At 56.1% G+C, this 27,998-nt stretch overlaps 1 protein-coding gene and 1 long non-coding RNA gene across 14 annotated transcripts in view; one reads left to right on the top strand and one right to left on the bottom strand.

Annotated features, from left to right (window-relative positions):
* ST3GAL3 (ST3 beta-galactoside alpha-2,3-sialyltransferase 3) overlaps window positions 1-27,998 on the bottom strand; it is a 267,669-nt gene that overhangs the window by 43,870 nt on the left and 195,801 nt on the right. For all 12 annotated transcript variants that reach the window (XM_059727709.1, XM_059727708.1, XM_059727707.1 and 9 more), the window contains 2 exons: window positions 21,531-21,626; window positions 15,483-15,669 (listed from right to left, as the gene is read on the bottom strand). In XM_059727709.1, the coding sequence (XP_059583692.1) occupies window positions 15,483-15,669; window positions 21,531-21,626 (283 nt within the window). The remainder of the gene's footprint in view (window positions 1-15,482; window positions 15,670-21,530; window positions 21,627-27,998) is intronic.
* Window positions 167-27,993, top strand: LOC109280965 (uncharacterized). Of its 2 annotated transcripts, XR_002087465.2 has the most exons (3): window positions 167-2,639; window positions 16,929-26,471; window positions 27,639-27,993. It is a non-coding gene; the product is annotated as an uncharacterized LOC109280965 (long non-coding RNA). The 2 variants fall into 2 exon arrangements; XR_009462294.1 differs by lacking the exon at window positions 16,929-26,471.

Genomic DNA, 27,998 nt, shown 5'->3' with positions numbered 1-27,998 from the left:
GCGGTCGGGCTCTCCAGCTCCGCAGGGCAGGCTATGGAGCGCAGCCCACCGCAATTACCGACCGCAGGCAGCTGCTGCCCAGCTGCTAGCACCCTCCGGGGCGGGTGAATCTGCAGCATGGTCTGTCCTCGGGCTCCTGGCTGCTGGTGTTCAGCTGGAGCGGGCTCTATTATGTCTAATAGAGATGTCGGGGTTGATTGGATGCAGATGTTCGGGGAGGTTTCCAAAGCAGTGGCTTCCCGCCGGGCTGCCCTGCCCTCTCCGGGCTGAGAGCAGACACGTACAATAACTGACGAGCAGTGGACGCTGGGGAAGGCGTGTGGCTCGGCAGCCCGTCGGGAGCCCAGGGCCGTGGCGTGAGGTCAGGGGTGCGGCCTGCATGCACTGAATGGCCCCAAGACAATGGGCGGAAAGCCTGGATGCTCTCTAAGCACCTTCCCCCTCTTGTCTGTGATGGACAATACATCACCCGCCCTGCGCTCCCGTGGAAGCACAGGACCCAGGCTGGAGAAGGAGCTTGCATAAAGCCAAGACCCCCTTTGTCACAGACCACAGCAACAAGGAGCCCCCATCCTGCTGGGCACCACAGGAACACAGAACAGTATGACCAAAGCCCTCGCGGTGCGAGGCCTGCGATACCAGGCAGACAGGAGGATGGGGGCGGATGCTCCTAATGGCATTACAAAGCCCCTTCAAAGTCGTGCTGCCACAACAAATCACCCACAGGCTTAAAGGAGGCAACAAAAATGGGAAGAAGGATATGGCAGAGGGCCCTGGGGCCAGCCAGACCTGCCCCTGGCCTCCTGCATGCTGCACGGCCCCCCGAGAGGGCAGGACACCCCGAAGCAGGCAGCTCCCCCCTTCAACTGCGGGGCAAGACTGTGCATCTTGCTCCCGTCTTGCTCTGAATATTGGCCTGGATAACAGAGAAGGCTCCTCCCAGCTACTCCCTCCTGCCCCAAGAGGCCTGGGCAGAGCTGGGTGCACTGGCCACAAAGCCAAGGGCGCTCAGCCCAGCAGGGAGACAGCGCGGGAGCCAAGCTCTGCCTGCAAGAGCCCACTGGGAGGAGGGCAGGATGGGCAGTGCGCAAGTCCAAAACCCAACGCCAGGCTCCTGGGATCAGCCGGAGGGAGGTGCTGCAGGAGGGAGGGCCACCGCTCACTCCGCGCAGGACGCTGCTGAACCTGGTGTGCAGGACGTGGCTCTACAGGCCTCCGAGTCCAAGCGGATGGGGCGCTTGGCACCTGTGTGCAATGCAGGGTGTGGGAGGGATGAGGGATGCATCAGGCTAGACGTGCATCTGGCCAGGGTCGTCTGACCCCAGCGCTCTCCCCTGCTCAGGGCAGGGGGTCGTTCTCGATGATCTGCTGAGGTCCCTTCCGACCCAAACATCTGTGAATCTCTGCAACCGGTGCAGGACAGCCTGGAGACAGGACCTGCGGCCACGGGGGATTCCTGCCCTTTCCGCGCCCGGCTGGGGACGTGAAACCTCTCAAGAACAAACAGTTTGTGTGGAGGAGGCCATGGCTCTCCAAACAGCTGGGCAGAGGCAACGGGCCTCGAGCAGAACCGATCCCACCTGAAATGGGGAGGGCGCGGGGCAGGAGGAGGAAACGAGCCGGAGAAAGAAGGGGCAGTCACAAACCCGGACGCACCCTCGTGCAGCTCCCCGAGAGCCTCCCAGCTCTCCCCACCCTGCCAGGAATGCGGTTATTCAATCCCAGTCACCCGCAGCACTGGCTGTCACGCTACCGCGGGGGGAGCGGGGTTGCTGCACCGCCGGCCGCAGAGGGCCTCACAGTCTTCTGCTCTGACGTAACTCAACTAGCTCGGCAGGGCCTTCCCACGAGGACCTCCAGCTTCGCAGGGAAGGCTGCAGCGCGCCGAAGCAAAGGTAGAGACCACGGCCTCAGCAGCCGGCTTCAGTGCAGCACGAGAATGAAATACACTGGCCCTGCTGCCACCAGACATCACAGTAGCAAGGCAAGGGGAGCCGGGGGCCGGGCGTTAGGACTATGGACGGCAGCAGGACTGTAAGGGCTGCAGGAAGAGCCTAGGATGGAGCAGCAGGGGCGGCGGCTGCCCAGCTCTCTGCCCATCTCTTCTTCATGCACCAAGATCCACCACGGTGGAAAACAAACCAAGGCAGAGTCGGGGAGAAGAGGGAGGACCTGCCGGCTCCGTTAAGCGGAGCAGACAGCAGTGCTGGTTTTGTCAGGGGCGAGGGAGGGGAAACCCGATCCCAAGGGCTTCTCTCAGCAGGAGACACACCAGCATCCCCAGGGCTGTGCTACGGGGCAGACCATGCCTACGAAGGATTTGTCAGGGCTTCCAGAGACAGGCTTATTCCAACCCCGCTGACATCGGAGCGCAGCGACTGCTTCCGGCAAGGGCCAGTGCCGAGGGCTTCTGCTCCCCACCCGCAGATCCCTGCCCCTGCCTCTGCGCAGGACGCGTGCCTTCTCCTGCAAACACCTTCCTCCGATGGACACATGCAGCCAGGGGGCTGCCGCGGCCCTCCAACCCGACCCCTGGATGAAGTGGGTCAGGGATCAGCAGGGACCAGCACGAGTGCAGACCGTTCTCACATGTCCGGGACGGAGAGCGTGCCCGAGCCCTCGACAAGCTGCTTCAACGGGTGAGTAGCCACGCTGCTAGCGATGCGCCCCTTGCTCTCAGTCCGAGCTTACGCACTTCCGCTCCCAGCCCTTGGATCTAGTTACAGCTTTGTTCAGAGCTGCTCTTACATTTCTGTTCCTAAAGCAGGTACTTAAAGATCAAGTCACTTCCTGACCTTCCTTCCATGAGCTCAAGCTGAGCCCCTTGTCTCTCGCTGTCATCGGGCCTTTAATCATTCACTGCTCTCTGAACCCCTCTGACTGATCAACTCCAGAGTTCGTTGCTCTGTTTCCTCCCCTGGCCTTTCCCCCCGCCCCGCACTTCCACAGCACCCACAGCTGAGAGACATGGGGCAAATTCCAGCCAAAAGACTGCCCTGGGCGCTGCACCCGGACAGCGCACTGCTTTTAACCTCGGGATCAATGAGCCAGCCAAGGTGCTGGTGGGGAAGGGGGCAGCTACTGAACACTGCAAATGGCAGCAGCCCTTCCAAGTGGTTAGTAAACAATGTAAGCCTCTCTGCCACCAGAGTGGGACAGCTGTTCACACCTCTCAGCTGTTCGCACCTCATTCATGCTCATCCATTGCTACAGGGCCTCTGTTCCTAGACTCCCTCCTGCAAAGAGAGAGATGGGCCGCGTGTTATTCCCAAGCAGCAGTGGTCAACTTCTGAGCTGGGGACTCTAGCCGTGCTCTGGCCAGGGCTCTCGGCAAGCCGAGGAAGCAAGCATGGCTACGGCATCTTTACCGGTCCTGCCCGGCCACCTCCCCAGGCGCTGGGAGACGAAGGGCGAGCTGCCAAGAGGGTGCAGCAGGGGAAGGGTGCGCAGCTGTTCCCAGCACACCTGCGCATTCCTGTGGCCGGGGTTGGGAAAGGCCAGTCCCACAGGCATGCAAACAGACACTGTGAACCTGGGGAAAAAACCAAAACAAACCCGGCGAGTCCCAGGCTTTGTGACTCGTGATGGCTCCAGAGGACTCCTGATGAAAGCAGAGCTCCCTGTGCCGAGCCGAGCTGAGCTGGGGAAATGCAAAGCTCTCATGCTACACCCCAGCGGCTGACCCTGAAATGCTCTTTTCTAACTTGCTTGCTCCCTTCCGCTCTGCAGCGCGTAGGCAGCCGGAGCACAAGCCTGGCTCTGGAGGGGGCCGGGACCAGGGCCAGGATCACAGGGGGTTACAGTGCGGGGCCAGGGGCCAGGGCAGAGCCACGACTCGCTCCCCACATGTCCCTGCAACAGGTGCCAGTTCTGTGGGAAGGGGCACGTGGGGAGCGGATCATGACACTGTCCCAGCACTGCGCTGCCACTGCTCCGTCATCCCAGCCCGGCCTGCCTGGCCCCTTCCAGGACGCCGCTCCCTGCCCACCCACAGCCGCATCCCATCTGAGTGCACCCGCCACGGGGGTCCTAGGAGACCTCGCCAGTCCACCCGCCTGCTGCATCTGTTGCCCCTGGTAGTGGGTGCGAGGAAGACGGGCTGAGTCCAGCAACAGTGGCAACACTGGCAGCAGCAGCCATAAGGAGCTGCCGGCGCCAGGAAGCTGAATCCAGCCACCATGCCACCCCAGCCCCGCTGTGCACCCGGGGGCAGCGGGACCAGCCACACACACCATGGCCTGGGCTGCCCCCCATGCCTGCCAAGGGACTGCCGTGGGCCGGGTGGAATCCCTTGGCGGGCCGGATCCAGACTGCCAGCACCAGAGCAAGGCAGCGCGGGAGGAAAGGAGAAAGCTCCTGGTTGATGTCCCATACGTGCACGCAGCTGAGAGCTCAACGCAGCAGACACCAGTGCACACCTTCCTCTCCTACTCCGTAGCTTCGCGTGGCCTCCTTCCTCTGTACTGACTAGCAGCTGACAGTGCACACGAGGTCCTGCGAGAGCTGGGGAAGCAGAGCCTAGAGAGACCACCAGACACGGGATCTGGGGCTTGCAGTCCAGGGCGGCAGGGGACAATTCCCTCTTGCCCAGGGGAGAAGCTGCTGTGCTGCCCCTCAGGGAGACGCCGGCAGCGCTGGGCGCAGTTGCAGAGTGGATGTCAGCCAGGAGGGTAGAGACACCACCATGGGGCACGGGGCTGCTACGGGGCACAGGGGGGATGCACAGCAATCCCTGTTTGGAGGCGCTCAGGCCTTCAAGGCAGCAGAAGCCTTGCAGTGGCTCAGACAGTGCCAGCGATGGGGGTAATCTGTGATGCTCACCAAGGAACATGTGCTTCGGGCCCACGTCGCCCAGCCTCTGCTCCTGTCTGAATGAACCCATCATCACGACGCCGTTCGCAGTGAGTGAAGACTGGATCGCATTAGCAGCTGCACATCTTGGCTAAATATTTACTGTTCAGGCCTTTTGGTGTGCAGAAATCCCTGGATCTAAGGGAGCCTTTTCAGAGAGAAACACACCAGGGGTGCTCGTGGGAAGCAACACATTCTATAGAAACAGATGAACTTAAAATACAGTCGAGGTCTTTCCCTCCTGGCCAGCTCACCTTCCTGCCCCGTGCAAGAGTCACAGCAGAGGCGCCCCACAACATTCAGTCCTGCTTCATGGGAGAGCTCCCCGCAGAAGCTGGCTTCGAGGGGTGCTCGGGCCAAGCAGGCAGCCGAAGCAGCATCGCTCAGCACCACGATGACGGATGCCAACCTACAGGGACTTCTTTGGAATTTCCTCTTGCCCGTGAATCAGTCCCCTTGGGGTCCCCCGGAGACCCCGCGCTTGGGACACATAACACACTTCTGTGATTTCACACGGCTTGAGACCTTTAGCTCATCTAGGCCAGTGATTCCCAAGCCATTAGACTCAAGGCCCCTCTTGGAAAACGCCAGCTCTTAGTTTGCACTCGTGTGTTGGCTGCAGAAAGATACCAGAGCAGTTCTTCCGTTGCAGAGAACTCAGCAAGCCCACGGCACAGCAGGATGGTTCAACATCTGGATTCCTCTTTGCCATCCCTGGGTTTCTCTTGTGAGCCGCGTCTGCATGGCTCACAGTGCTAACAGTGCGTGGCGCTCCGGAAAGGATCTCGAGGTGCCCCAGGGTGCCGTGGCGCCGTGCTTAAGAATCACTGATCTAGACAAGCTTCTGTGTGACCCAGGATGCTGTGTTTTACCAATGCAGATTCATAGACAGTGAGGGTTGGAAGGGACCTCAGGAGGCCACATCTTGTCCAACCCCCTGCTTGGCTTTGTGTCGAGGCAGCGTGCCGGTGTTGAGTCCAGAACCTGGGTTAGACAACGAGATGGTGGCGTGCTGTGAGAGGGACCAAAGTGCCAGCAATGCCAGGGCCCTGTGGTGATGGAAAGGACGAGGCAAGATATGCCCAGGCCTCGTGCTGCAGAGGGAAGTCAGGAAAATCCATGACTATGTCATGTGGGGGGTATCTCCCAACGCTAAGCTTCGCAGCTTGGTCCCGGCATGTCCACAAGCTGGGCACGCAAGAGAGGACTCTGTGCACCACCCTGGAGCCTGGCTTGCCCCATCAGAGCCCCGTCTCCAGCCAAGGCCACTCACTGAGACTTCAGAGGAAGAAAAAAGTCCATACTGGATTTTATCCTGCCCAGCTGTGCATCCAGGTTAAAATTCCTCCTGACCCTCGTAGGCACCTGGCTGAAGCCTGGACTTTGATTATTTGGGTCATACCACCGAGCTGCACGTAATACAGAACCTGCTGCACCAACACCGGCGACCCCGCCGCCCGTGACCCGGGAAGAGAACGAACAAGGGGGATGCACGGGCACGGCTTCCAAGGCCAGAAAGGACAGCCCCAACCGTACGGCCTGACCCCTGTGCACACAAGCTGTGGGACTTCTCTCAGCAGCTGACTTCAACCACATTCAGAGATACCTGATCTCACCTTAAAGACTTCAAGTGAGGCTGAGTCCAGCCCCTCCCCAATACCCTCCCAACGCCTACAGCGCCCTCACTCAGGAACGTGCATCTTCCTTCCAGGCTCCATTTGTCTAACGGCAGCTTCCTGCCATCAGAGCTCGCTGCATGCCTGCAACAAGGCTGAAAAGGCCAGAGGCTGTTGTGCAGCGTGCAGGCAAGAGCCCGGCCACCGAGTCCTGCCCGCAGCCCGGACCAGGCACCTGCGCTAGGAAAACACGTGAGCTGGATGTAAACACTTCACGTGACAGTGAATCCATGCTCCCCGGGGCATCTCTTCAAGCAGCTCGTTGCCCTCGCTGCTAAAAAGGCGCTGCCTTCCCTTCATTCTGATTTCATCCAGCTGCAGCTCTGGCTCACTGCAAAACGCAGAGCCCTCCCAGCAGCCTCCTGTTGCAGGTCCTCACTGGGCTTCGTCCACCTTTCTCCAGATAAACAGCCTGTACTTCAGCCTCTCTTTTCCAGACAGGCTTTCCAGCCTGCCAGTCATTCTTGTCGCTCTTTTCTGAGCTCTTTCCAAGTTGTCAGCATCCTTTCTGAAGCTCGGATACCAAAACCCAGCCATCTCCACAACAGCCGCGTTAAGGCTATATCCACCGCCCACACCTTCCTCCTCCTTTCTGTTATATTCCCCCTACTAGAGAAGACTGTAAGGAACAATGCGGCCTTATCCTCTGGCAGGATGGGCCACAGGGAATCCAAGTGGCCTCTTCCCGGTCCAGTTTCAATGGCTTGGTTTTTCACTGGAATCGGTGGGAGGAGCGTGCTTAACTCCTGCGCAGAGCTCCGAAACGTCTCGGGCCGGGTTTGCTACAGCTCCCTGCCCACCTGGACTACAAAGAGACCTTGAACGTCGCCCACGAGGGTCTTCACATCTCCGATGCCTGAGCAATGCCGAAGCAAAGGGAAACAGCATAAGCACCTCCCATTGCTCTCACCACGCAGCTGCGCTGGCGCTATTGGCACCTCTTACCTTCCCTGGCTGCTCCAAGGGAGGACGGGCCCGTGAACACAGTCTGCAGCCTGTCAGATTAGCGGGTGAAGATCCCTTTCTTTGGACTTAGGAGCGAGAAACAAGAGATGCTCTGAGAGGAGCACGTACAGGGATGATGTCAGGGTGGCGAGCGTCACGGAGGACTCCAGGCAGAGCAGGGGTCAGGTGCGGCTGCGGTCGCCTCACCTTCCAGAGACTGTTGCCAAAAGGCTTTATTCTAGAAACAAGCAGCTGAGGGACCTGGAGCGGTGGCGGAAGGCACAGAGGAAGGAGCGGGAACGGCAGCATCTACGATTACTGAAAGAAGAGGTGTTTGCAGCCAGCGAGGAGGACGAGGAATTCCAGAGCAGCGAGGGCAAGTGAACATTGTAAACCTTTCCCACCCTACCGGTGAGAGAGCTCAGCATCTGATCCAGATGCAGGCAGGTGAGAGGAAGCAACGTGGGGACAGCAGCTGGAAAGGATGGACAAAAACCAATACGGAAGCTGAATTTGAAGAACCTGGTTGCTGTTATGACAGTTAACCTCCAAGATCCTGCAGGCGTCGGGATCTCCCAGGTTTCAGGACTCCACGGTCCTCAGGTCCTTTCCTGTGTCTGATCATCACAATTATTCAGGTTCATTATACTTTTCTTTATCTGCCTTTGGAGCTTAGGTGCACCACTGCCAGAGGCTGCGCGGGGCCGCGGCGGTTAGGCTGGCAGCCCTCTCTCTCCGGCAGGCTGCTGTAAGATCCACGGAGGAAGGAGCACAGTCCACCTCACGTCAGCCTCTCGGGGGTTCCCAGGAGCGTGGGAACCAGTGCAGTTACAAATACAGCTGCACCGAGGTATATTCACACTGCGCTGCCGGCTGCAGATATGTGCTGGAGGCAAGCTCCTTTGTGCTTTCCATGCAAAACCCTCCTTCGCTTGGGGACCTGGCCACAGTGACTCACAGAGGCACTTGCTGGAAGCTGGGGCCCTTGTCTGTCTAGACTCCGCTCTGGGCCCCATCACTGCGTATCCGACTGCTCCCAACATCCCGAATGCCCGCGTGTGACGAGGCAGGCCTTTCTCCTGCCACTCAGCAGGGGCTGGCTGCTTTTCCCAGGCCCCCGAGATGGCACAGACACGCCGAGGAGATCTCCCGGCGCAGCAGCATTTGCTCCCCACTGGCTGGCACAAATGCAGGTAAAAGCCTGGCGATGTGAGAGGGGCGGGCAGGGGAAGGAGCAAATGGGGCTTTCCAGACCAGCTCCTCATGCATATCAGCTCCTGGAGGGGATCAGACCTAAGCCCTGGGGCTTTCGCTCCCTGTTCTTCACACTGCAGGCACTGACTCGCTTTCTTCTAGGCCTGCAAAGAAGCTATTTCCTCTTCAGCGCAGGGCAAGAAATGTCTTTTAACCCGAAAGCACGAGCGGTTCCCTCGGGCCAGACGAGGGGCTCACGACACAGGGAAGTCAGGAAGCGGTAGGCGGGGGCCCATGCAGACAATCCTTGTGACCAAGCATGAGGCGAGTGACTCCCCTGCCAAAGAGGGGCAAGCCACCTTGCAGGCCGGCACACCGGACCGAGCGCCAAGCAGCGTGCTGCAACTCCCGCTACCTAACTTCCTCGTATAGACAAGTCCCAGGTGGTTTCCCCGGAGGCAACACAAACACCCCAACAGGCTGCTCTTCTGGGATCAGAAAGCCTCAGTGTAGGAAGAGGCAGGAAGGCAGGTAGCAAGGCAGGGCCACGAAACAAAGGCAGGCGAGAGCCTCTAGAAGCAGGGCTTGGCCGATGGCCAAGGTTTCCGCTTTGGCTGGGCCAAGTCCTGCGCTCGGCAGTCAGGCAGGGCTGTGACCAGGCACCGAGACCACAGCACGGCTCTGGAGTGTAAATCCCACCCGTACGGGAGAGAAGAGACCGCGTCCCTCTCTGCCGCCGGTGCCCAAAGTCTTCAGCACCCAGATACGGGGGGAGGGAGCTGTTCAGTTCCAAGGAGAGCGGCACGTGTGAACCGTCACGAGACTGTTACCGAAGGCGGAGAGATGCAGTGCTGGATGGTGAGTCGAAGCCCTGCCCGCCCTGGGAAAGCGGCTGCACCCAGCTCCTCTCTGACGTCACTGCTGCGGAGCGCGGCGTGTCGGACCGACGTGCCCGAGCTGAAGGCAAACATCCGAACGTGGCCTCACTTGCAGGCAGGTGATCGCTCGCCTCCCGACTTTCACTACCAGAGCTCCCCGCTGCCTCGGGCGCTTGGCTCCACAAACTGCTCCTTTTGGCACAGGCTCGAATCGCAAGGGGAAGTGGCAGCGGGGTTATTACTGTGAGAGAAGGGAGCCAAGAAACTGCCTATTTCCAGCAAACGCTTTGCCCTCCTTTGGCTGCTTCACCTACATGTGCTGATATGCAAAGAACCATCGAGAATTGCTTCTGATGCCATTTCCTGGAGACGAACCCGCTCCCGGGCTCACAAATGGATTGGTCCATTTACTCCAGGAAGTGTTTTCGCTCTGCAAACAATCTTTCTTCTGTTTGCAAAGCTATTTATTTACCGGTCCAACGGGTGTGCAGCTTTCCCACTTCCTTTTCCACTGTTTTGTCTGGGACTGACGGCAGGCTGAGCCGCCGAGCGCTACCTGGGTCCCTTCCCGCCCTCCTGCAATTCTGGCGCGTGATTCCCCAATGGCTCCCGTGGACTCCAGGACGATTAAAAGTGATCATCCATATGCCAGAAGACAACGTACCCAACTCTCTCAGGACTCTGGGCCGCGAATTATCAGGGCCTGCCGATTTTAAAATGTTTATCCCTCCTAGATGCTGTCCCTCATCCTCCCGGGTCACCAAAGAGCTGGGAAGCACGGCACTGTCCCCTGCCTTACCTGGGGCAGGTGCAGGTGCTCTTGGGTTTTACTGGCAACACACCTTGTAGTCGTGTGACCGGGCTGATTGGGGAGTTTTGGGCATAAGGTAGACAAGCGCCTGTATGGGATGGTTTGGATACGGCTGATCCTGCCTCGAGCAGGGGGTTGCGCTGGATGTGACCTCCTGAGCTCCCTTCCAGCCCCACTTCTCTGGGATGCTCTCACTCTCACGTGGCTCGGGGCACATCCTCTTCCTCTTTTCCAAATGCAGGATGGCAGCAGTTGTTGAATGCTTCTGCCTTGTCCCCATCACTGTTAACAGTTTACCACCTCCATCTAGGAGCTGGCCTATCCCATCCCTAAGCTCTCTTGTTTCTAACAGACTTGGAAAAAAGCCCCTCTTGCAGTCCTTGGTCCTGCCAGCCACAGACTCTTCCCAGATGTTGTTTTCCTCATCGGTTTTCTCACTGATGTCGATGGTGTGCCTCCCTTCTGTCCCGTTCACCCTTTATTTCCAATTCCAGCCTTCACTGGACCACGATGGGCTTGTAGCCAAAGCTGTCCTCTTGTTTGGTGATGGGATCCTGATATTTTGGGCCTCTAGTGAAACTTTTGCTAAAGAGCTCCTAAGTTTCATGAATGTGTTTCTGGCTAAGCTCCTCAGCCTTGCTCTGTTTAAACACCCGCTTCTCGCCGTCCTCGATATTCTGGATGGACGACCCATGGCAGATTAAAACTTGAGTCTCTTTTCTCATGAACTGAATGTCCAGATACTCCTAGTTCAGTCCTGATTAGACTCCGGTGAGGCTTTCCACATTCCTGTTTAGTATCTACTGTAACGGGTCCCGTGTCCACCCCGACCTCACCTAAGTTGCTCAGACTTTCGGCAGATCTCCCACAACTGTTGTACCACACACCTCAGGTGCTCCCCTCCCTGCATCACCCCGATTTTTTTTCTTATTACAGCTGAAAACCTTCCCCTTCCAAGCAGCACATGTTGCTCGCCCCTCCCTCCGGATCACGAGTGCTGCCAAAGAGCAAACAAAACTAAGCGAGTCCCTCTCAGCTGCAGGGAGAGCCCATTGACCCTAGCAGTGAACCTCTGATCAGCTTCCACCCGCTCCTTTTCCAGACCAACGCCATTTGACTTTGCAAGGCCGGCGAGATCACTCGGCAAGAGCCCCACGGCCAGGCTCGCGGCAGGTGCAAGGCAGCCTAGTCCCACCGCCTGCCTCGGAGCCAGCGATGTCTCAAGAACAAACTGAATTGGGTCACGTCCAGGCAGTTTCCGACTCCTACGCATGCTCCCCATCAGGGTGCGAATATCTCGGCCCACTTTACTTAGGGACACACGCACTTGTACAGCAGCTCTGTTTTGTGGTGGGACATTTCCTCCGAGCCAGGGCTCAATGCCCTCAGCTCTGCTTCCAAGCACAGCATCCTGCTCGTGCCACCCTGGCTTGCTGCCGGGGCTGACAGGACCTCAGGTAAAGACACTGAGCAACGGTGACAGACAGAGTTCCCGTTCCTGCAAGCTTCTCCCAAACCAAAGAAACGAACGGAGGGAAGAACGGCTGTTGTCCCAGGCGGCAGCCCAGGGGAACGGCCACATCTCTGCATGCCCGGCACTGAAGTCTCCCAGGTCTGGAACCAAAGACCCATATCACCAACTCCCCAAACAACCCCATCCAGGAGTCCTGACCCAGAGCCACATTCAGCTTCTGAAGCTGCCATTTCTTCCAATGAATTACATGCCGCTTTTAAACTGAATGCAAGCCTGGGCTCTGTATTGACCACAGCAAAGGTGCTGGAATCTGGCTCACTTCGGAGGGTCCCTACCAATATTTTCCCCTCTTGAAATGCACTCAAATAGATCCCATGTTCCAGAGCAAGTCAGGGAAAAATCAGGATTGAGAAAGGTCACTACTGAACATGAGGAGACACTTCTCTGCATCCCAGGTCTCTCCCCCTCCCTGAATACATCCTCCATCCCCCCACACGCTCAGCTGGTGCCAGTAGCAAGAGATCAGCTCCTTGAAGGAAGCCACGGCTCTGCCGGCTCCGTCAATCGAGAAAGGCCCGTCTCCGCCACAGCAGACCTCCTCCTCCACCCAGCGCCGGCTCTCGGACCGTTCCCCTCTGCAGGCTGCCAGGCCCAGCCCTGAAGCGTTCTGCAGAAAAAACGGTGAACCCAACAGCCCTCAACCCCCTGCCCAGTCCTGCCAGGCTGGTCACCGTGCTGCGCTGTGGCAGGGCAGCAAGGGCCACTTCACCTCTTCACAAGTGTGTTAGTCTCCCTTTTGGATTCCTACTATATGCTGGGAGCTCCTGCTAACATGCTCTGGCTGCAGAGTAATATCAGGCTCTGCTGTGTAACCCCAGACTCTTGTCCGGTGGCAGGGACAAGAGTGTGATACAAGCAACACAAAGGGAACATGAGAGGATTAGCTCTGACGGTACCTTTCCAGTTTTCAGAGTCCATTCAACCCCACTCTCAGGCATATCGTCAGCATCATCCACACAGTACCCTTGAACTAATTAAAGCCAAGTGCGTGAGCTAAGCCAAAGCTGGACCACAGACTCTGCAGAAAAGGACCTGGGGGGACAGGGGACAAGTTGCTGAGCAGGAGCCGGCAGTGTGCCCTTGGTGCCAAGAAGGCGACCGGCATCCTGGGCTGCATGGGTAGGAGCATTGCCAGCAGATCGAAGGCAGCGATTCTATTCAGCACCGGGGAGGCCACATCTGGAGTCCTGTGTCCAGCTGTGGCCCCCACTACAGAAAGGATGTGGACACATTGGAGAGTCCAGCGGAGGGCAATGAACATGGTTTGGGGGCTGGGGGACAGGACTGGTGAGGAGAGGCTGAGGGAACTGGGCTGACTGAGTCTGGGGATGAGAAGCCCGAGGGGGATTGAATAGCAGCCTTCACCTCCCTGCTGGGGGGCTGCAAAGAGGATGGAGCTGGACTGGTCTCAGTGGGGGCAGACGACAGGACAAGGAGCAATGGGCTCAAGCTGCAGCAAGGGAAGTTGAGGTTGGATCTTAGGGAAATCTCTCTCACCAGGAGGGTGGTGAAGCACTGGAACAGGTTACCTAGAGAGGTGGTGGACTCTCCATCCTCGGAGGTTTTTAAGTCCTAGCTCAACAAAGCCCTGGCTGGGATGATGTAGTTGGGGCTGGTGCTGCTTGAAGCAGGGGGTTGGACTAGATGTGACCTCCTGAGCTCCCTCCCAACCCGCACTGTCTACAATTTTAGGACCGTGAGCCCATCTACAGGGCAGCTCCATGTTACTCTGCTCCCAGACTGTTTTCTCCTTGCTAGCATCCCCTCATACTCTCCAGACACACAAGGCAGCAAACCAGCAGAGAGGTCTCCACATCTGCTGTAGATCAGAAAGCAAGCTAATATTTCTCAAGCTATCAGAGAGCTATTGTTCAGGGCTTCTCTGTGTGAGGGGTACGAAGGGAGCCGAAGAGATTCCCCTGCACAACCATGTCCTCAGCCCTTTCCCCACCGCAAGGGAAGACTCTGTGCCCTGATGCCAAACAAGCAGATGAAGTATTTGCAGGTTTCCAGGAAGATAAACACATTCTTGAGTCATCATTCGAGTGTCTAAAAATGGCAGACAATTGTTTCCTCCCACGATGGTGACACATGGCAATGCTACGTGCAATTGCATTATGGCAGAGAAAGATGAATTAGCCACTGTAATGGGAACCAAGGGTGCCTGTGGGCCAGCAATCACAGGTGGACACTTTGCATCTGGTCCAAACTAAAGATGAACCCGAGGCAGTAGGATACCCACATGCAGGCTTGGCTTGACTAGAAGGACTAGCTGCCAAAGCAGAGGAAAACTGTGAGCAAAATTCACTGCGGAAAATAAATGTAGCCAGGGAAATAGTGGCTTCACCAGGGCTTGATGTGTCAACTCAGGCCCAGGCGCCTTCTCTAAGGATACGTGTTCATGCCTGGGCTCAGTTTAGGGCCACTGGGTGGGATGTAATGGCCTGTGATGTACTGCAGTTTGGATCAGATGAACTATGGTCCCTCTGGCCTTAAGCTGTAGGAATGTATGAAACACGCTACTTGGCACCGAGCGTGTGGGACTGCTCTGCAATTAGCTTCTCTCTCTGTTTATAGCACAAGATTTGTAAGTTTTTAACACTCATTTTGGGTACGAGCCCAGAATGCACCAGGATGGAAAAAACCATTATCCATTCAGCTGCACTGGAAAGGCCCTTTCACTGGAACTCGGGTCCAGGGTATGAAAACAAGAGTTCAGTTAAATGCAGGTGCACGGGCAGAGACGGGCCGAACCCTGCACAGCTGCAGATGTGGCAGCTTCACACTAGTGTAACGTGGGGCAGGGGAGTGGACACGGGCCCAGGGCGTCAGAAGTGGGGAGCGGGGGCAGCTCACTCCCCCATTCTCTGCTCAGCTTGCACGTCCCGGCTGCACACTGCAGCCGTGTAGGCAATGTGCGTCACGGGGTGCAAGGTGTTCTGGGAACCGTAGTTCTCTGGAGCAGTGTTTCTCAACCCAAAAATGGGTCGCGAGAATATGTGAAAGGCTTGCAAATAAACTTTAAAAATAGATTCTCCTTTAAAGGAGAAAAATGTGGGAAACCGTGGATCTTCCCTTGTAGGCTGGCACAGCTCCAGCCTGCAAGGAGCTGCGTGGGCCCCCCCACCCCCCATACACACACGGTGGGTGGGGCTGGGGCGTGGGGGCAGTGGGTCGGGACTGCCCATCGATGTTTACAAATGGGTCCTGGCACAAAGAAGTTTGAGACCCGCAGCCCTAGAGCAGCAGTGGAGTGCGCTCCTGGTAGGGGGGAAATGCCCCCGTTTTTGCTACTGAAACCAGCAATTTTTTGTCCTCCTGACATGGGTTTCAGCACGAAAAATGGGGGTGAACGTTCCCCTCCAGCAGCAGTGATGTCCACGGTTGCTCTAGAGAACAACTCCCCGAACACCGGACACCCCATGACCCACACTGCCAGTGCTGCAGCTTGCTGCTGCTTCTGCAGGCAGCCTCGTGGGAGACGGGGAGAGGGGACGGCCCCGGGCACATGTCTCACGTTTCACCCTGCGGCTCAGCCGCGGCACCGACCCTCTACCACTGCCCCGCTCCCCTCACTCCAGCGATGTTCTTACCACTTTCTCCTTGTAAACGATGTATTTCAGCCACTTGAAATCTTGCCACTTGAAACCGGCAAGAACAAAGAGGGAATCCTTCTCGTACTGCTCCATTTTCTGGATGGCTCCTTCAGGGTAGGTAATCCGCAGAGTGGTTTTGCCACCCACATCTTTTTCGAAGCCCTTCACCGGGGCAGAGTTCAGCCTGCAAGGAAAACAGAGAAGATGCTGCCATAGTTTCTCATTTCTTTCCCAGAGGACAAGGGACACAGCAGCCCAGACACAAACGGGATTGTCTGCGAGGTGCACTACACAAATTCAGACCAAGGAGCAGCAATTTAAATTGCTAGATTTCAAAAACAAAAAGCAAATCCACTCCATCTGCACTCCCATCTTGGGACTCTGGAAACCTACTGTGAAAATCTGTGCTTTCCCAATTCAAAATTAAAATGTGTCATGAACCAAACTGCAGTATTTTGTGGGCCTTTGCTGCTGGGGTCTCACAGCCGGATTTGACAGAAGTGATAGAGGAAAAGCAAAATAGTGAAGCTAAAGGTCCTGCGTCTATCAACAGGTATCAGACTTTATTTAGGGTTACCATGCATCCAGGGTTTCCTGGACATGTCCTCTTTGGGTCCTCCAATCTCTGTTTGGGCGGTTGTCAAAAATATGAACAAATGTCCAGGATTTTGCTCTGCTCAGCATCCAAGTTTTTCTGGCACTTCCCAGCTTGCCCTAGCATGGAGCTGCTTGGGGCTGGGGGGAGCTGGGAGAGGGTGACTGGAGGGAGGGGGCGCCGTGTGCGTGCACCTGTGTGTGTGTGTGTGTATATACACTCGTGGCCAGCATGCAGCCAGGCAGGGTGGTAGGAGCAGTCCCAGTAGCTGGGTGCAGGTAAGTCTATGGGGAGCAGGGGTTGGAGGGCCAGGGCTTGGGGACTGTCCGGGGGCTGTGTGTGGCAGGGGTGTATGGAGAGGATGGGTGTGTGTGGGGGTGGGGGGAGGGTGTGTGCCTGCCGGCACTGGGGCTGCAGTGGGGCAAGGGGAGCAGTGAAGGGAGGCACCTGCCCCTGCAGCGGGGGAAGGGGGCAGCAGGGAGCTGCATGCACCAGGGCTGGTGCCTGTGCTTGCAGGGGGGGATGACACTGCAGGGTTGCGGGGAGCAGGGCCTGTGGGCTGGAAGTGGGGGGCACCGGCAGGGCTGGGGGTACTATGGCTTGGGAGTGAGGGGCACTGGGGGCAGGGGACTGTGGGGCTGCCCAGGGGGGCAGGGTACTGTGGGTGGGGAATGAGGGGCACCGGCAAGGCCAGGGATCTGCAGGTCAGGAGTGAGGGGCAGCAGCAGGGCTGGGGGTGGGTGGGCTGTGGCCTGACAGTGAGGGTCAGTGGCATGGGCAGGGCACCAGCATATCACTGCCCCCCCACAATCATATTAACTGCCCCCCACTCCCCCCAAATCTGACAGGTATCCTGTTTTTTGAAACTGGAAAGCCGGAAACCCGACCTTGTCCCTAAGAAGAGCTCCGGTGAGCAGGGCCCTGGACGAGGCGACCTCCTAGCCTATGATTCTAACTTGGGGGAACTAGTCACATGCTTCAACCATCTCCAGGATCGTCACCAACCCTCCTGAGTGACAAAACCTTTATCACTTCAAAAAGCACAACCACCGTGGCGTCAGCAGAGAGGAGGTCTTCACATCCTCCGTGCACGGGAAGGTCTTTATTCCCAGAGACCAACACGTTCAAGACTAGGAGCCCAGAGCTGTGTCACTTCGGGGCACGAGTCCCACTGACTTCAAGCTCTGATGGAGGACAAGAGTCGGGTTGAATCCTTGCACCTTTCTTGCCTTGCCTGGATCAACGCGCTGGAAAACCCCGTTGGTTATAAATACAGTGCGGGCCGTTTGCTTCCCAAGTTCGTGTTGTTCTCGCAGTGCGGACGTTCGCGATGCTCGGGGCTGGTCTTTTTCGGACCAAATGAGCATTTTAAGTGTGAAGCGTCATAGCAGAAAAAATCTCTGTCAAATCCAAAATGCTTCCTAGGTGAACAGGAACAAACAACCCGCCTTGCCAGTTTAACAGCCTAAACTGTGAAGAATGTTAAGAACTAGCAACAAGCCAATACAAATTATGACCTAAGTGATTTTTTTTGAACCAGTAACTGGGTTTATTATTTTTACCCCTCCCTGATTTATACGTTAGCTCTGTAGCATCCAAACCTGGCTGAAATCAAGCCCAGGAACTGAGAGCGGGATGACTCTCAGCCTGTTTCTGAGGCTACCTGTATGGTCCCATACAGCATATACGACAACTGGCGTGGGATTTCTCTCTGCGCGTACTGCAAACTTCAAACATTTTCTGTGGCTGTCTCTGAGCTAACCTGACCTTTCTCAGCAGCAGCTTCTCACTAAGTAAGTGGCCAGACGCTGCTCTCACTACAAACACAGGCAATCGTGCCTACTTTCATCTGTCTGCTTGGGCGTGGGAAGAAGGCAGGTGCACATTTCCGTGTGTAATTATTTGACCAGAGTCTTGTTCTCTGCTGCTGGATTTGCTCTTCTGTTGCAGGGTTTGCTAATCCCCCTGCTAATCCTCCCCACTCAGGAACAATGCTTTTTATCTAGAGAGACAGGAGAGAAAATAAACCATTTCCCCGGTAAGATGAGCTCCTCAGCCCAGAGCGCGGGGCCCAAGCGCGAGCTGCTGATGGAGCCCGGCAATGGAGTCGTGTTAACGAACCAGCAACTCAGCTCCGAGGTCTGCGCCCCATGTGTCTCGTGGCAACTGAGCAGGAAAACTTCTGGCAGCCGGAGCCCGGGTTCGTGAAGCAGCTTTCCTCAGGGCTCGACTCTGCCTCCGTCAGGACACGCTGTCACCAAGGTGTCTTTGTTAGGGCAACGTCACAGCTCCGTCCCGCCAGCCTCTCCGGCAGTGGATTGCTTTCCCCCACGTGTTGTCTCTTGTCCTCCTCACCTCTTTAAAGTACCAGCACTGCGGGCCCCAACCCCTGACCAGTCTCCGAGTGCCTTCAAAGAGTCAGTATTACCCGAGAGGAGCACTCCTGATCCCGCTCGTGGCTTTAAGGAGGCATTTTTTTTTTAACTGAAGAACACATGGGAGTTGACTGCAACGCAGCAGCCCTCGCCAGCAGAAGCCCCGAGGCTTGGGAAGTGGAGAGTCTGAGTTCAGATCTGCCGCTGCTCACAGTTTAATAGAGCAGCCATGTGTCACCGGCTCCGGTTCTGCCTCCAGGGAAAAGGTCTTTATTTGCCAAGACCGTATTTGCTGCCCAAGCTAACAGCCTTTTCATGTGCACACGCGGGCCATGTTTTCTCCACTCACTGCGCTGGGGGGAGTTTCCACATTTCTGTCGCTCAAAAATGGCCCTGAGCCCCCAGCCCCAGCCCCTGCGCAGCTCTGTAAGGCAGTGCCACAGCTCAGGACACCACGAGCTAGACAGACGCAGAAAGAAAAGCCTGCCTCACCCCAGTTTCCATGAGACTCAAGTAACCAGGTGGGCAAGTTTGGGAAGGTGCCTGCTCTCAGCCCCTCTCTCACATCCAGGCACCTGGCTTTGTTTAACCTTTTCAGTCCCTTTCCCACCCCCAGCCAGTACAGGTGCTCAGATGCCCCCTCACCATCCCAGTCTGCAAACTGGCTGCAGATCTGTGGAGCTGAGGAGAAGGGTCCAGCTTTTCATTTTGAAAGGAGTGGGGACATTTTGATTTGGGCCTCAGCGGGTGGCCTAGCGCGAAGAGCTTTGCAGGCACAGTCGGAGTCTCAGGAAGAGCACTAATTAAATGAGTCTGGTGCATCCCAGCTCAGGCTAAAGGACTGGAAGGCACAAGAGCTCACGAAGCAGTCAGCACCGCCTGCCAGCCGGGGGAACGAGAGGCGCCGGGGCAGGGAGCTGTCAAAGCTCCTTCCCACTCAGCAGACCCTTCCTCACACCCAGCACCAAGCGCGTAGATATGAACAGCTCCTAGGATCATAGTTATACCTTCTAGACTAACTGCATTAGAGATGCCAAGATACAGCTCACTTCATTACACCTTCGCTTCATCATGAGATCTGCTGAAGCGAGGGGTTGCTCACAAAGCCTATGCATCTCTGATTCAGTTAGTCTAGAAGGTGTTACTGTACCCTGCCTTCTGCTTGACTTCTGATGGACACGGCTAATTCCCTCGTAGTACTACTGAAAGACCCTCCCACCCTTCAGGCACAGACCTCCTCCGAACTTCCAGCCAAATTCCTTCGTGCCACCCTTCAGACCCACGCGCTCTTGTGCCAGCCAGCCTGCTTGCCGACACGGCTCCTCTCCTTCCCTGACGCTTACCCAGGCGTAGCAGCAGAGAGCAGACCCCTTCCCTCTCAGCCTTTGCTCTGCTGAGCTAAAAAAGCCCAGCTCTTTATCCTCTCTTCTCTAAGGTCAACTCTCCGTTTCCCTGATCATCCCCGAAATCACAGTCTCAGAGCCGCAGGCCTGGCTGGCAGGGAGCTGCGGAGGTCACATCCAGTCCAAAACCACCCGTAGGCAGGATCAGCTCTGACCAAACCAGCCCGGACAAATCCACTGTCCGACCTCTCAGCAAAACCACACGGTCCCTCTCTGCCCTTGTGCCAGGCAGAATTTGTTGTCGTGGAACGGGAGGAGCAGAGCTGCGGGCAGCTCCCCAGGTGAGGTCCCACTTGGGCCTGGCATTACCCCATGCATCCTAAGCTTGCACCTGCCTTTTTGGTGACTGCATCAGATTTGGCTCGTGGTCATCCCAAGATCAACTAATACACCCCACCCTTCCTCCTCTTCTCTCATGGCCACCGATGAGCTCCCAGCTTACAAGAGAAATGTTTACTAATCTCTAATTAACCCCATTTCCTAGCTCGCCATTAACCTTATAGTTCTCATACTAATCCCCATCCTCTCCAGCCAGCTAATAAATTTCCACGTGGCTCTGTGTCAAAGGGCTTTACTGAAGTCCAGCTAGACAAGATCCGCTGCATTCCCCTTGTCTGGAAAATCAATCATCTTATCAAGAACAGACAGCAGTGTGGCCTGGTATGATCGGCCTTTGATAAACCCATGGTGCGTTTCAGCTCATTTTTGTTCACTTCTATGTCTTCAAGTACTCTTTCCTTCCAAACGTGCTCTGAAGCCTGGCGTTCAGCTGAGGTCAGGCTAGCACCCCGTGGCTGCTCACACGGGTCCATTCCCCTGCTTTTCTCAACCCCTTTGTGAGTACAGGCGCTCTCTCTGCCACTCTCCAGTCGCACTGTTCTCCCCAACCCAACCCAACCCAGCCCACACAGACTGATTAATAATCCTTGTTCCTGCACCTGTTATTTCATGTGGTTTTCCCCCCTAGCATTTAGGGATAGCGACTGTCTCAGCACTGCAACCTGAGAGCATTTTGCTTTTTGAGTTCTGCTCCCATGATAGTGGTGATAGTTTCCATTTCTGGGCCCTCCTTGCCATTCGCCGTCACCCTCAGACCTGTTATCGCTGCTCTTATGGAAAACAGGCAACCATTCATTTGGTTTTGAGGCCACACCTAGATTATCCATCATTTCTACCCCTCATTTCAGGGCAGCCCCACTTCTTCCTCAGACCTTTCACCATGGTCAGCACGTTCTTCTGCTCCTGCCCACCTCTGAAGCACCAGGCAAGGCCTGGGGAGTGCTGTGCCCGTGTTTATCTACAGTGCCTGCCAGAGCTGCGCGGAAGCACCTCCGACAAAAGCAAATATTAGATATCAGACATCGCAGAAGAGAAGGATTTTGGGAGAACAGCGAAGTGGGTCACTGAAGGGAAGGCAGCTGGAAAAGACCTGGAGGCTTCGATATGGGTTAGAGATGGGCATGAACTGCCTTGCCCTTTGAAGTGACTGCAAGCAGACACAACACGGGCACGTTCATAGGCCAGGTTAATTCTCCCCGACCGCGTGCTTCCCCTACCATGCAGTCCATCTCTGGTTACGGTGCGAGCCGTGGGGAGCTGCAACCCTTGTGTATGTAGAGCGTCATCCTCTGCTGAAAAGGGTGGACGGGAACAGGGGGCCCGAAGGACTCACCTGACGACAATATCGTATTCATCGATTTTCAACCCCAGCGACTTGTTTGCAAGTACTCCACCATTTCCCACGATGATACAGCGCCGGCAGCTGAGACTGTGGAGGGAACAGGGAACAGCTCGTGGTTAGGTTGTTCACTTACACAGAGCCGCTTGTAGCCCAGCTTCCGTGCAGCCTGCGGCTATCCACGCGTGCCGGGAAACCTCTGGGAGCACCAGGAGTTTTACGGAAAGCAAGCAGAGCTGGGGGGCAGAGGGGAGGACAGGATTATGCTCCATCCTTAGCTCAGTTTATCATGGCCACCTGGCACACAGGGCAAAGTGCCCAATCCTGCATACCGCCTGCAGCATGACTAGGAAAGGCAAGCTCCTCTTGCTGTTTCCTGGATCTGGCTGGCTTCAATTAAACCCATAGGTTACCTAAGCCGTTACCCAACCTTCGTTTCATAATCTAGTAAATGATACTGGGGAAAGTCCCATCTCTCCACTAAACAAAGTATGAATGATCCAGTCGGTATGTCAGAGATTAGCACCTGCAACACAGATGGCATCTGATCACGCAAAGGACAGGAAGACTGAATGGCAGGCCAGCCTCCTCCAATGTGATGACAGGTCCCAAACCCAGTAGACACACCACCGGGCTGAGACCCAGAGACCTGGGTGCAATACCTGGCACTGCCACTGCTTGGCTTAGCGACCTTGGGCAAGATAGTTCCCCCGCCCCCAACCCTCGGCTCACTTTCCCCATGTGTACAAATGGGGATGCTGACCCCAACCCCTGGTCTAACAGACTAAGCAGCAGCACAGAACAGCTTGGTGCTGCTACCGTGTCATCCTGCAGCCACGAACATGCTCAGACGAAGTCACCCCGACGCACGTGGAAGGAGACACCGGACGGTATGTGAAACAGCCACTCACAGACTGAAATTTTAAAAGACCAGTGTTGGCTTTCCCAAACAGGCCTGATCCTGCTTTGAACAGGGAGCTAGATTAGATGCGACCCCCTGAGGTCCCTTCCAGCCCAACTCTTCTATGATTCAATGGCCATGGGCATTTCAGGAGACGTAAAAGGCCAGCTGCAGCTCGTCCTGAACGATACAAGAAGCCTTCCTGCTTCGGGCTCTTACCCAGCCACAGCAGGGCTCCGCAGGACTTTGCTCTGGACACCCCCGAAAGGGTTGAACCCAGTGGAGCTGCGAGTACGAGGCATGCATAGCGCCCATCCAGGCTGGCGCGTGCCTGCTCCATCGTGCTCCACCTAGATGCCCCGAGGAATACTGGAGGAACCGGAGAAAACGCTCCTCTGAGTGCTCTCGTCAGGGCCTCGCCTACCTGGGCCCCAAAACAAGAAGAGCTTCAGGAACTACAGGCCTGGTTCTTCTTTCCCTGTCACAAGAGACCAGTCCAAAGAGAAGAAAGTCCCAGTGTCACAAGCACAGAGCGGGGGGAAGAGGCGTGACATCAGCAGACTCTCTCTTTTTGCTAGCAAGCAAGAAATTAATCCTTGGGTGACATCGAGATGCTGCTTCACTGCAACCGTTTCTCATAAAATTGCAGAGGTGGCTCGCTCCTGCCAGGCTCTGGTGTCAGTCACTAAGATTGGGCCTGAAGTGAGCTTCAGAGGTTGAACGAAATGACTGAGGACTGACCTACTGCTACACCTGCCAGCTGATGACACAGGCATGAGTAACACAGTGCCCAAGGACCGCTCGGCAGCTTCCAAGCACAGCTACAAATACATTAGGGGAACGCAGCATCCGAGACGACACAGCCGGGCCCGTTGGTGAGCAGGAGAACTTCGGCTGCTCCGCTCTGGATGGCGGGACGGGGCAAACCTGCGTGGCGCTAAGGCCAAAAGGGGGCTGGTGATTATAGCAGCCAAGTCAGGACGTGCTTAGGGCATGAAAACAGCCCGTGGACAGTGGGCCAGACAGCGGAGGATGGGAGAGTCAGGGAGAACAGTGAAGCAGGATTTGATAGTGCAGCCTATACATGTGGCAAGGGGAGGAAGGAGTCCGTTAATCCCAAATTTATGAGCTAGAGCAGCAGAAAGGAAAGAAGTTTTGTCAAAAAGACGGTGCGCGTGTGTGGGACGGAGGTGGGAAAAGGAAGGCGTCAGGACTTCAGCTGCAGCCACATTAACATGAAGATGGTGACAAGCCCTGCAGAGAGGTAGGCCTATAGTGAGGATGACCGGTCCGGAGAGGCGACATGTACTTTTCATGGACTCCGTAGAGCCGTGGGCTGTTCTGACCGTCCAGTGTGACCTCTCAAACAGCCCGTGGCATCCTCTCCTGGGCCTGCAGTTTCTGCATCGGGCTCCATTTAGGGCATAAGATGAGCGTAAGCATTCGGTTTCCACCACGACAGTCTCATTTTCAGCACCGGTCCCAGGTCTGTCATTGGTTTGGTCAAATGCTGTTGGTTTGGTCCCATCCTCAGCAGGATGCCCATCCTCTGCACTCCTCGCTCCCCCAACACCCACCCCAGGCTCTGGCACATGCAGCTGACCCCAGGGCTCAGAGACACTGAGCATGCCAGAGAGCAGGGCGCCCGTTTGAGGGCAGGGCGATAGGGTCACTCCAGGATGAGTGGACACTGCAGGTAAAAGCCGGGGTGGCAGTTCACCACGCATCAGCTGCTCTGGGGTAACTGCCCACGTGCACACTCATACCCCGTGCAAATGAGAGCTGAATCCCACGAACTTGGTCCTTAGCAAACAGGAGTCCCCCATCCCTTTAACTGCTCACCAAGTCATTCATCTGACTGTACCCTTTGCAGGATGACATCCAGCCTCAAAGGCTTCGTGGCAATGACTAAACCCTCTCACTGCTAGAAACATGCACTCGTTTACAGACTGCATCTGTTTGGCTCACTACAGCGTCTTCTGCTGAATTAAAGCATCCTGAGCCACCAGGAATTGCTTCCACGTGGAGGGCAGGAGCAGACAGGACAGGTGAAGCTCTTCAGTGTGCAGCTGCACACCGGGGTGCTTCCAAACTGCTGCGACCGCATGCAGCCGGGGGTCTGACAGGGAGCTGTGGCCCCATCGCGGGGGGAAGAGGGGCCAGTGCAGCTGACTGTCCCCGAGCGATCTTCTGTCTGCTCGGCCTCTGCTCCCCGAGAACGCCTCCACCCCAAGCAGATCTTTGTGCTTCCCCTCCATTTGTGGGGAAGTGGGAGGGAAGGGACACAGCGTCGTGGGATACACAGCATCGTGGGGTCCCCTGTTGTGCTCTGTGCAGAGTATATATGTAACGGGAAGAGCTTCATTTTGAAGTCTTTTAAATAGCAGTGCAGGGGTCAGCAATATTTTTGGGCCAATTGTCAAAAAATCCCGCAACCTCCACTTGGAAGATGTTGGTGTGCCGGGGAGATGGTGAGGCAGCCGTGAGGGGCCTGATCCCTGTGGCAGCTCAGCCCCAGCTCCTTCTCCACCATGCCCCCTGCGGCATGCGACGAGCTGGGCTGGGACTCCAGACCCTGGTGCAGCCGCTTGTTGTGAGCAACCTGGGCTCTGGGCAGGACCCTGCTGCCCACCACAGAGCCCAGACTCTGGGCAGACCCCTGCCCTCCACCACGGGGACCGGGCTGCTCACAGCAGGGCTTGCGGCCTCCGCTGCAAGAGCCCAGGGTCCATGGCCAGCAGCAGGGGCCTGCCCAGAGCTGGGGCTGGCTGTGGCGTGCTGAGCAAAATGGTTTCACGTGCCACACTCCGGCACACATGGCAGAGGCTGCCGACCCCTGTAGCAGTGGTTTCCTTCAGGATTGCTCTTGCACTGCTTCAAAGGGTGTCTGAAGCACTTCAGATGTTATCTCTGTCCCTCGGTGTCACAGATCGTGCTGGAGTGGTCACCTACCACTACTGCTAAGCCCTTCCTATTGTTATCACGTTCTCCCACCTCGCCATTTCTCAGTCCTTGCATCTGGCTATTAAAACAACAGCTGTTTGCACGGCCTGCCTCTACCACCTGATCTGGATCAGTCCCAATCGCTGACTTACCTTTATTGATATTTACCATCCTACCAGTTTTTGTTCATCTGCAAATATCAGCACCAATGATATTTGGAATATATATATAAATATATATATATATATATTTCCCAAATCACTAATGGAGATTGAATTGTATTGGGCTGGAAAGAGACCCCACCCACCCACCGCATGGACCCAGTAGCAGCACCACCGCAGAATGACAACTCCCCACTTGCAAGGACTGTTTTACATCTGAGTTAAGCATTTTCTAATGCAGTGATTCCCAGTGCTTCTTTGTGTAGCGCTACATTACAAACCGAAAAAACCCGAAGCAGAACAGCATGTGGCACTAAGTCAAACGCCCTACAGCAGTCTCACTATATGAACACAGCTACTGGTATCAAGAAAACCTGCAACAGCACAAAACAAAATCTCAAGTGTACTTGACAAGCTGCATTTTCCACAAAATCCATACTAATTAACATTAGCTACACTGCCAACCATACTGATTGCGTCCTAGATCGACCTTTCCATGATTTTGCCTGGGATCGATGTCAAGCTCATCAGCCTAATTACACTGCTCATCTCATTTACCCTTTAAATAATGGCAGAGCATCAGCTTTTTTTTCCCCAGATCTCTGGAACTTCCCCAAAACTCCAAGGACTGTTAAAAACCAGTATTAGCGGTTAAGTGTTCCACTTCTTGTGATAGTTGTGAGTGCCAATTGACTTACAAATATTGTACAGCTGCATTTAACAACCTCCTCAATTACTGATAGAATAGAAAAATAATTAATTTTCACTGTAAATGGGAAAACACCATATTCAGGGGACAAACTGACACCGGAGGAAGCCACCATGGGTGTTGATCCTCTCTGGAGAGGGAGCAGAGGAACGAGATGAGCTGCAAGGCCTGGGTTGGGGATTAGCGATGGAGTCTGAACCAGAAGGAGAGGATGAGCTGAGGTCAGCTACCAGATCTACTGGGACGGCCGATTGCTGCCTTGTGCCTTCCCGAGCGCCCGTCTCAAAACCCGCAAGCAGAGCTGTGGTGCAGGGCAGTCCCACTGCACACCTTGAGCTCTGACCCCTCCAAACTGGGAAATGGGTGTGGGGAAGGGCTTGGTGGGAGGGGCCCATAATAAGCAGCCACAAGGAACAGCTACGACAGTGTGCCATTGCTTGGGCCGTGTTCCACGTTGCATTTGAAGTGCAGCGTCCACCCCCGTGCTGCAGCTGGTCTCCGCCGTGCTTGGTGCAGCTGTACTGACCATGGAGGGATCAGAGGACCCGAGGGCGGGTGTGTGAGGATGCTGAAGGATTGAGCGTGCTTTGTTCCAGCACCGGGTCCTGCGGGCGGTCAGGAGGGGCAGGCATGCCTGGCATCTCAGCCTCCATGGGGACCGTTAGCAGTCTGCCGCCACGCGGGTGCCCAGGCCTCGCTGCGGGTCAGCGACAGCAGCGCCCGAGAAGGAATCCCCAGGGCACAGCAGCAGGGCTGGTGACAGTGCGGCCAGGTGCAGTTTGTGTGGAAAGGCAGCTCCTGTCTGCTGGGCCTGACCCAGATCCAGATGTCCCCTCAGCAAACAGGGCGTTAGCCCGTGCCGCAGCACGCATCGGTTGCGTGGCTCGGGTGAGGGCCGAGCGCTGGCGAGGGTGCCAGGGCAAAGTCCAGAGAGGCCAGGAAAGCCTGCTGTGCGGGGATGGCCTTATCTTTACCTGTCATTTCCCAGTTCCCAGAGGCTGAGGCATCCCCGCTCTCCCCACTCCGCAATTTCGGGCAAACCTAGTCTGGAATTAACGATTTGGAGCAATGGATTTTACCCCCTTCCCACTGTCTTATTTTAGCATTCCCAGGCATGTGGCCCACTCCTCTCTTCCCTGCTCCTTGCGGATCCTCAGAGGAGGATGCCGGACAGAGAGCACTGGCTGCATCTATGCCCTGGCCAAAGCAGCACCACCATGCTCCCCACAAATGGACGAGTTGCTGAGCACAAATGCAGGGCTGCCATGGAGCCAGAGCCTGGATGTGGAAGCGATGGGGCAAGGCTGACACCATGCACCCCCTCACAACGTTGACCCCCTCTTTTCCTTCCCACAGCCCCCTGCATTACTCTGATCTCTTTCCTGCAGGGAGCAGCAGCACCCAAGCAGAAGAGCGAGCCTGGAGCCCTGTCCCTACCACCAGCAGTAGCACGGAGAAGGATCAATAGATTTCGCAGCGTTTAAGGGGAGAAGAGACCATTAGATCATCAAGTCCAACCTGCCGTCTATCACAGACCATTATATCTTCCCTGGCTACCCCTGTATCGTTGTCAGCTAAAGCATCTCCCAGAAACCCATCCAGGCTTGATATGGAAGCATCACAAAGACTCACCAGTTCTCCTGGGAGGTCCAGCAGCTCACCAGGATTGCTTCCCCCCTCACCAAAGGCACTTATACACCATAATAAAATCACCCACTCCCAATTCTGCCTGTTCAACTATGAGACTG

The sequence above is a fragment of the Alligator mississippiensis genome, chromosome 5 (assembly GCF_030867095.1).
Source record: "Alligator mississippiensis isolate rAllMis1 chromosome 5, rAllMis1, whole genome shotgun sequence".
Taxonomy (NCBI): Eukaryota; Metazoa; Chordata; order Crocodylia; family Alligatoridae; genus Alligator; species Alligator mississippiensis.
The sequence above is the reverse complement of the archived record's forward strand: the minus strand, read 5'-3'. Positions and strand labels throughout refer to the sequence as shown.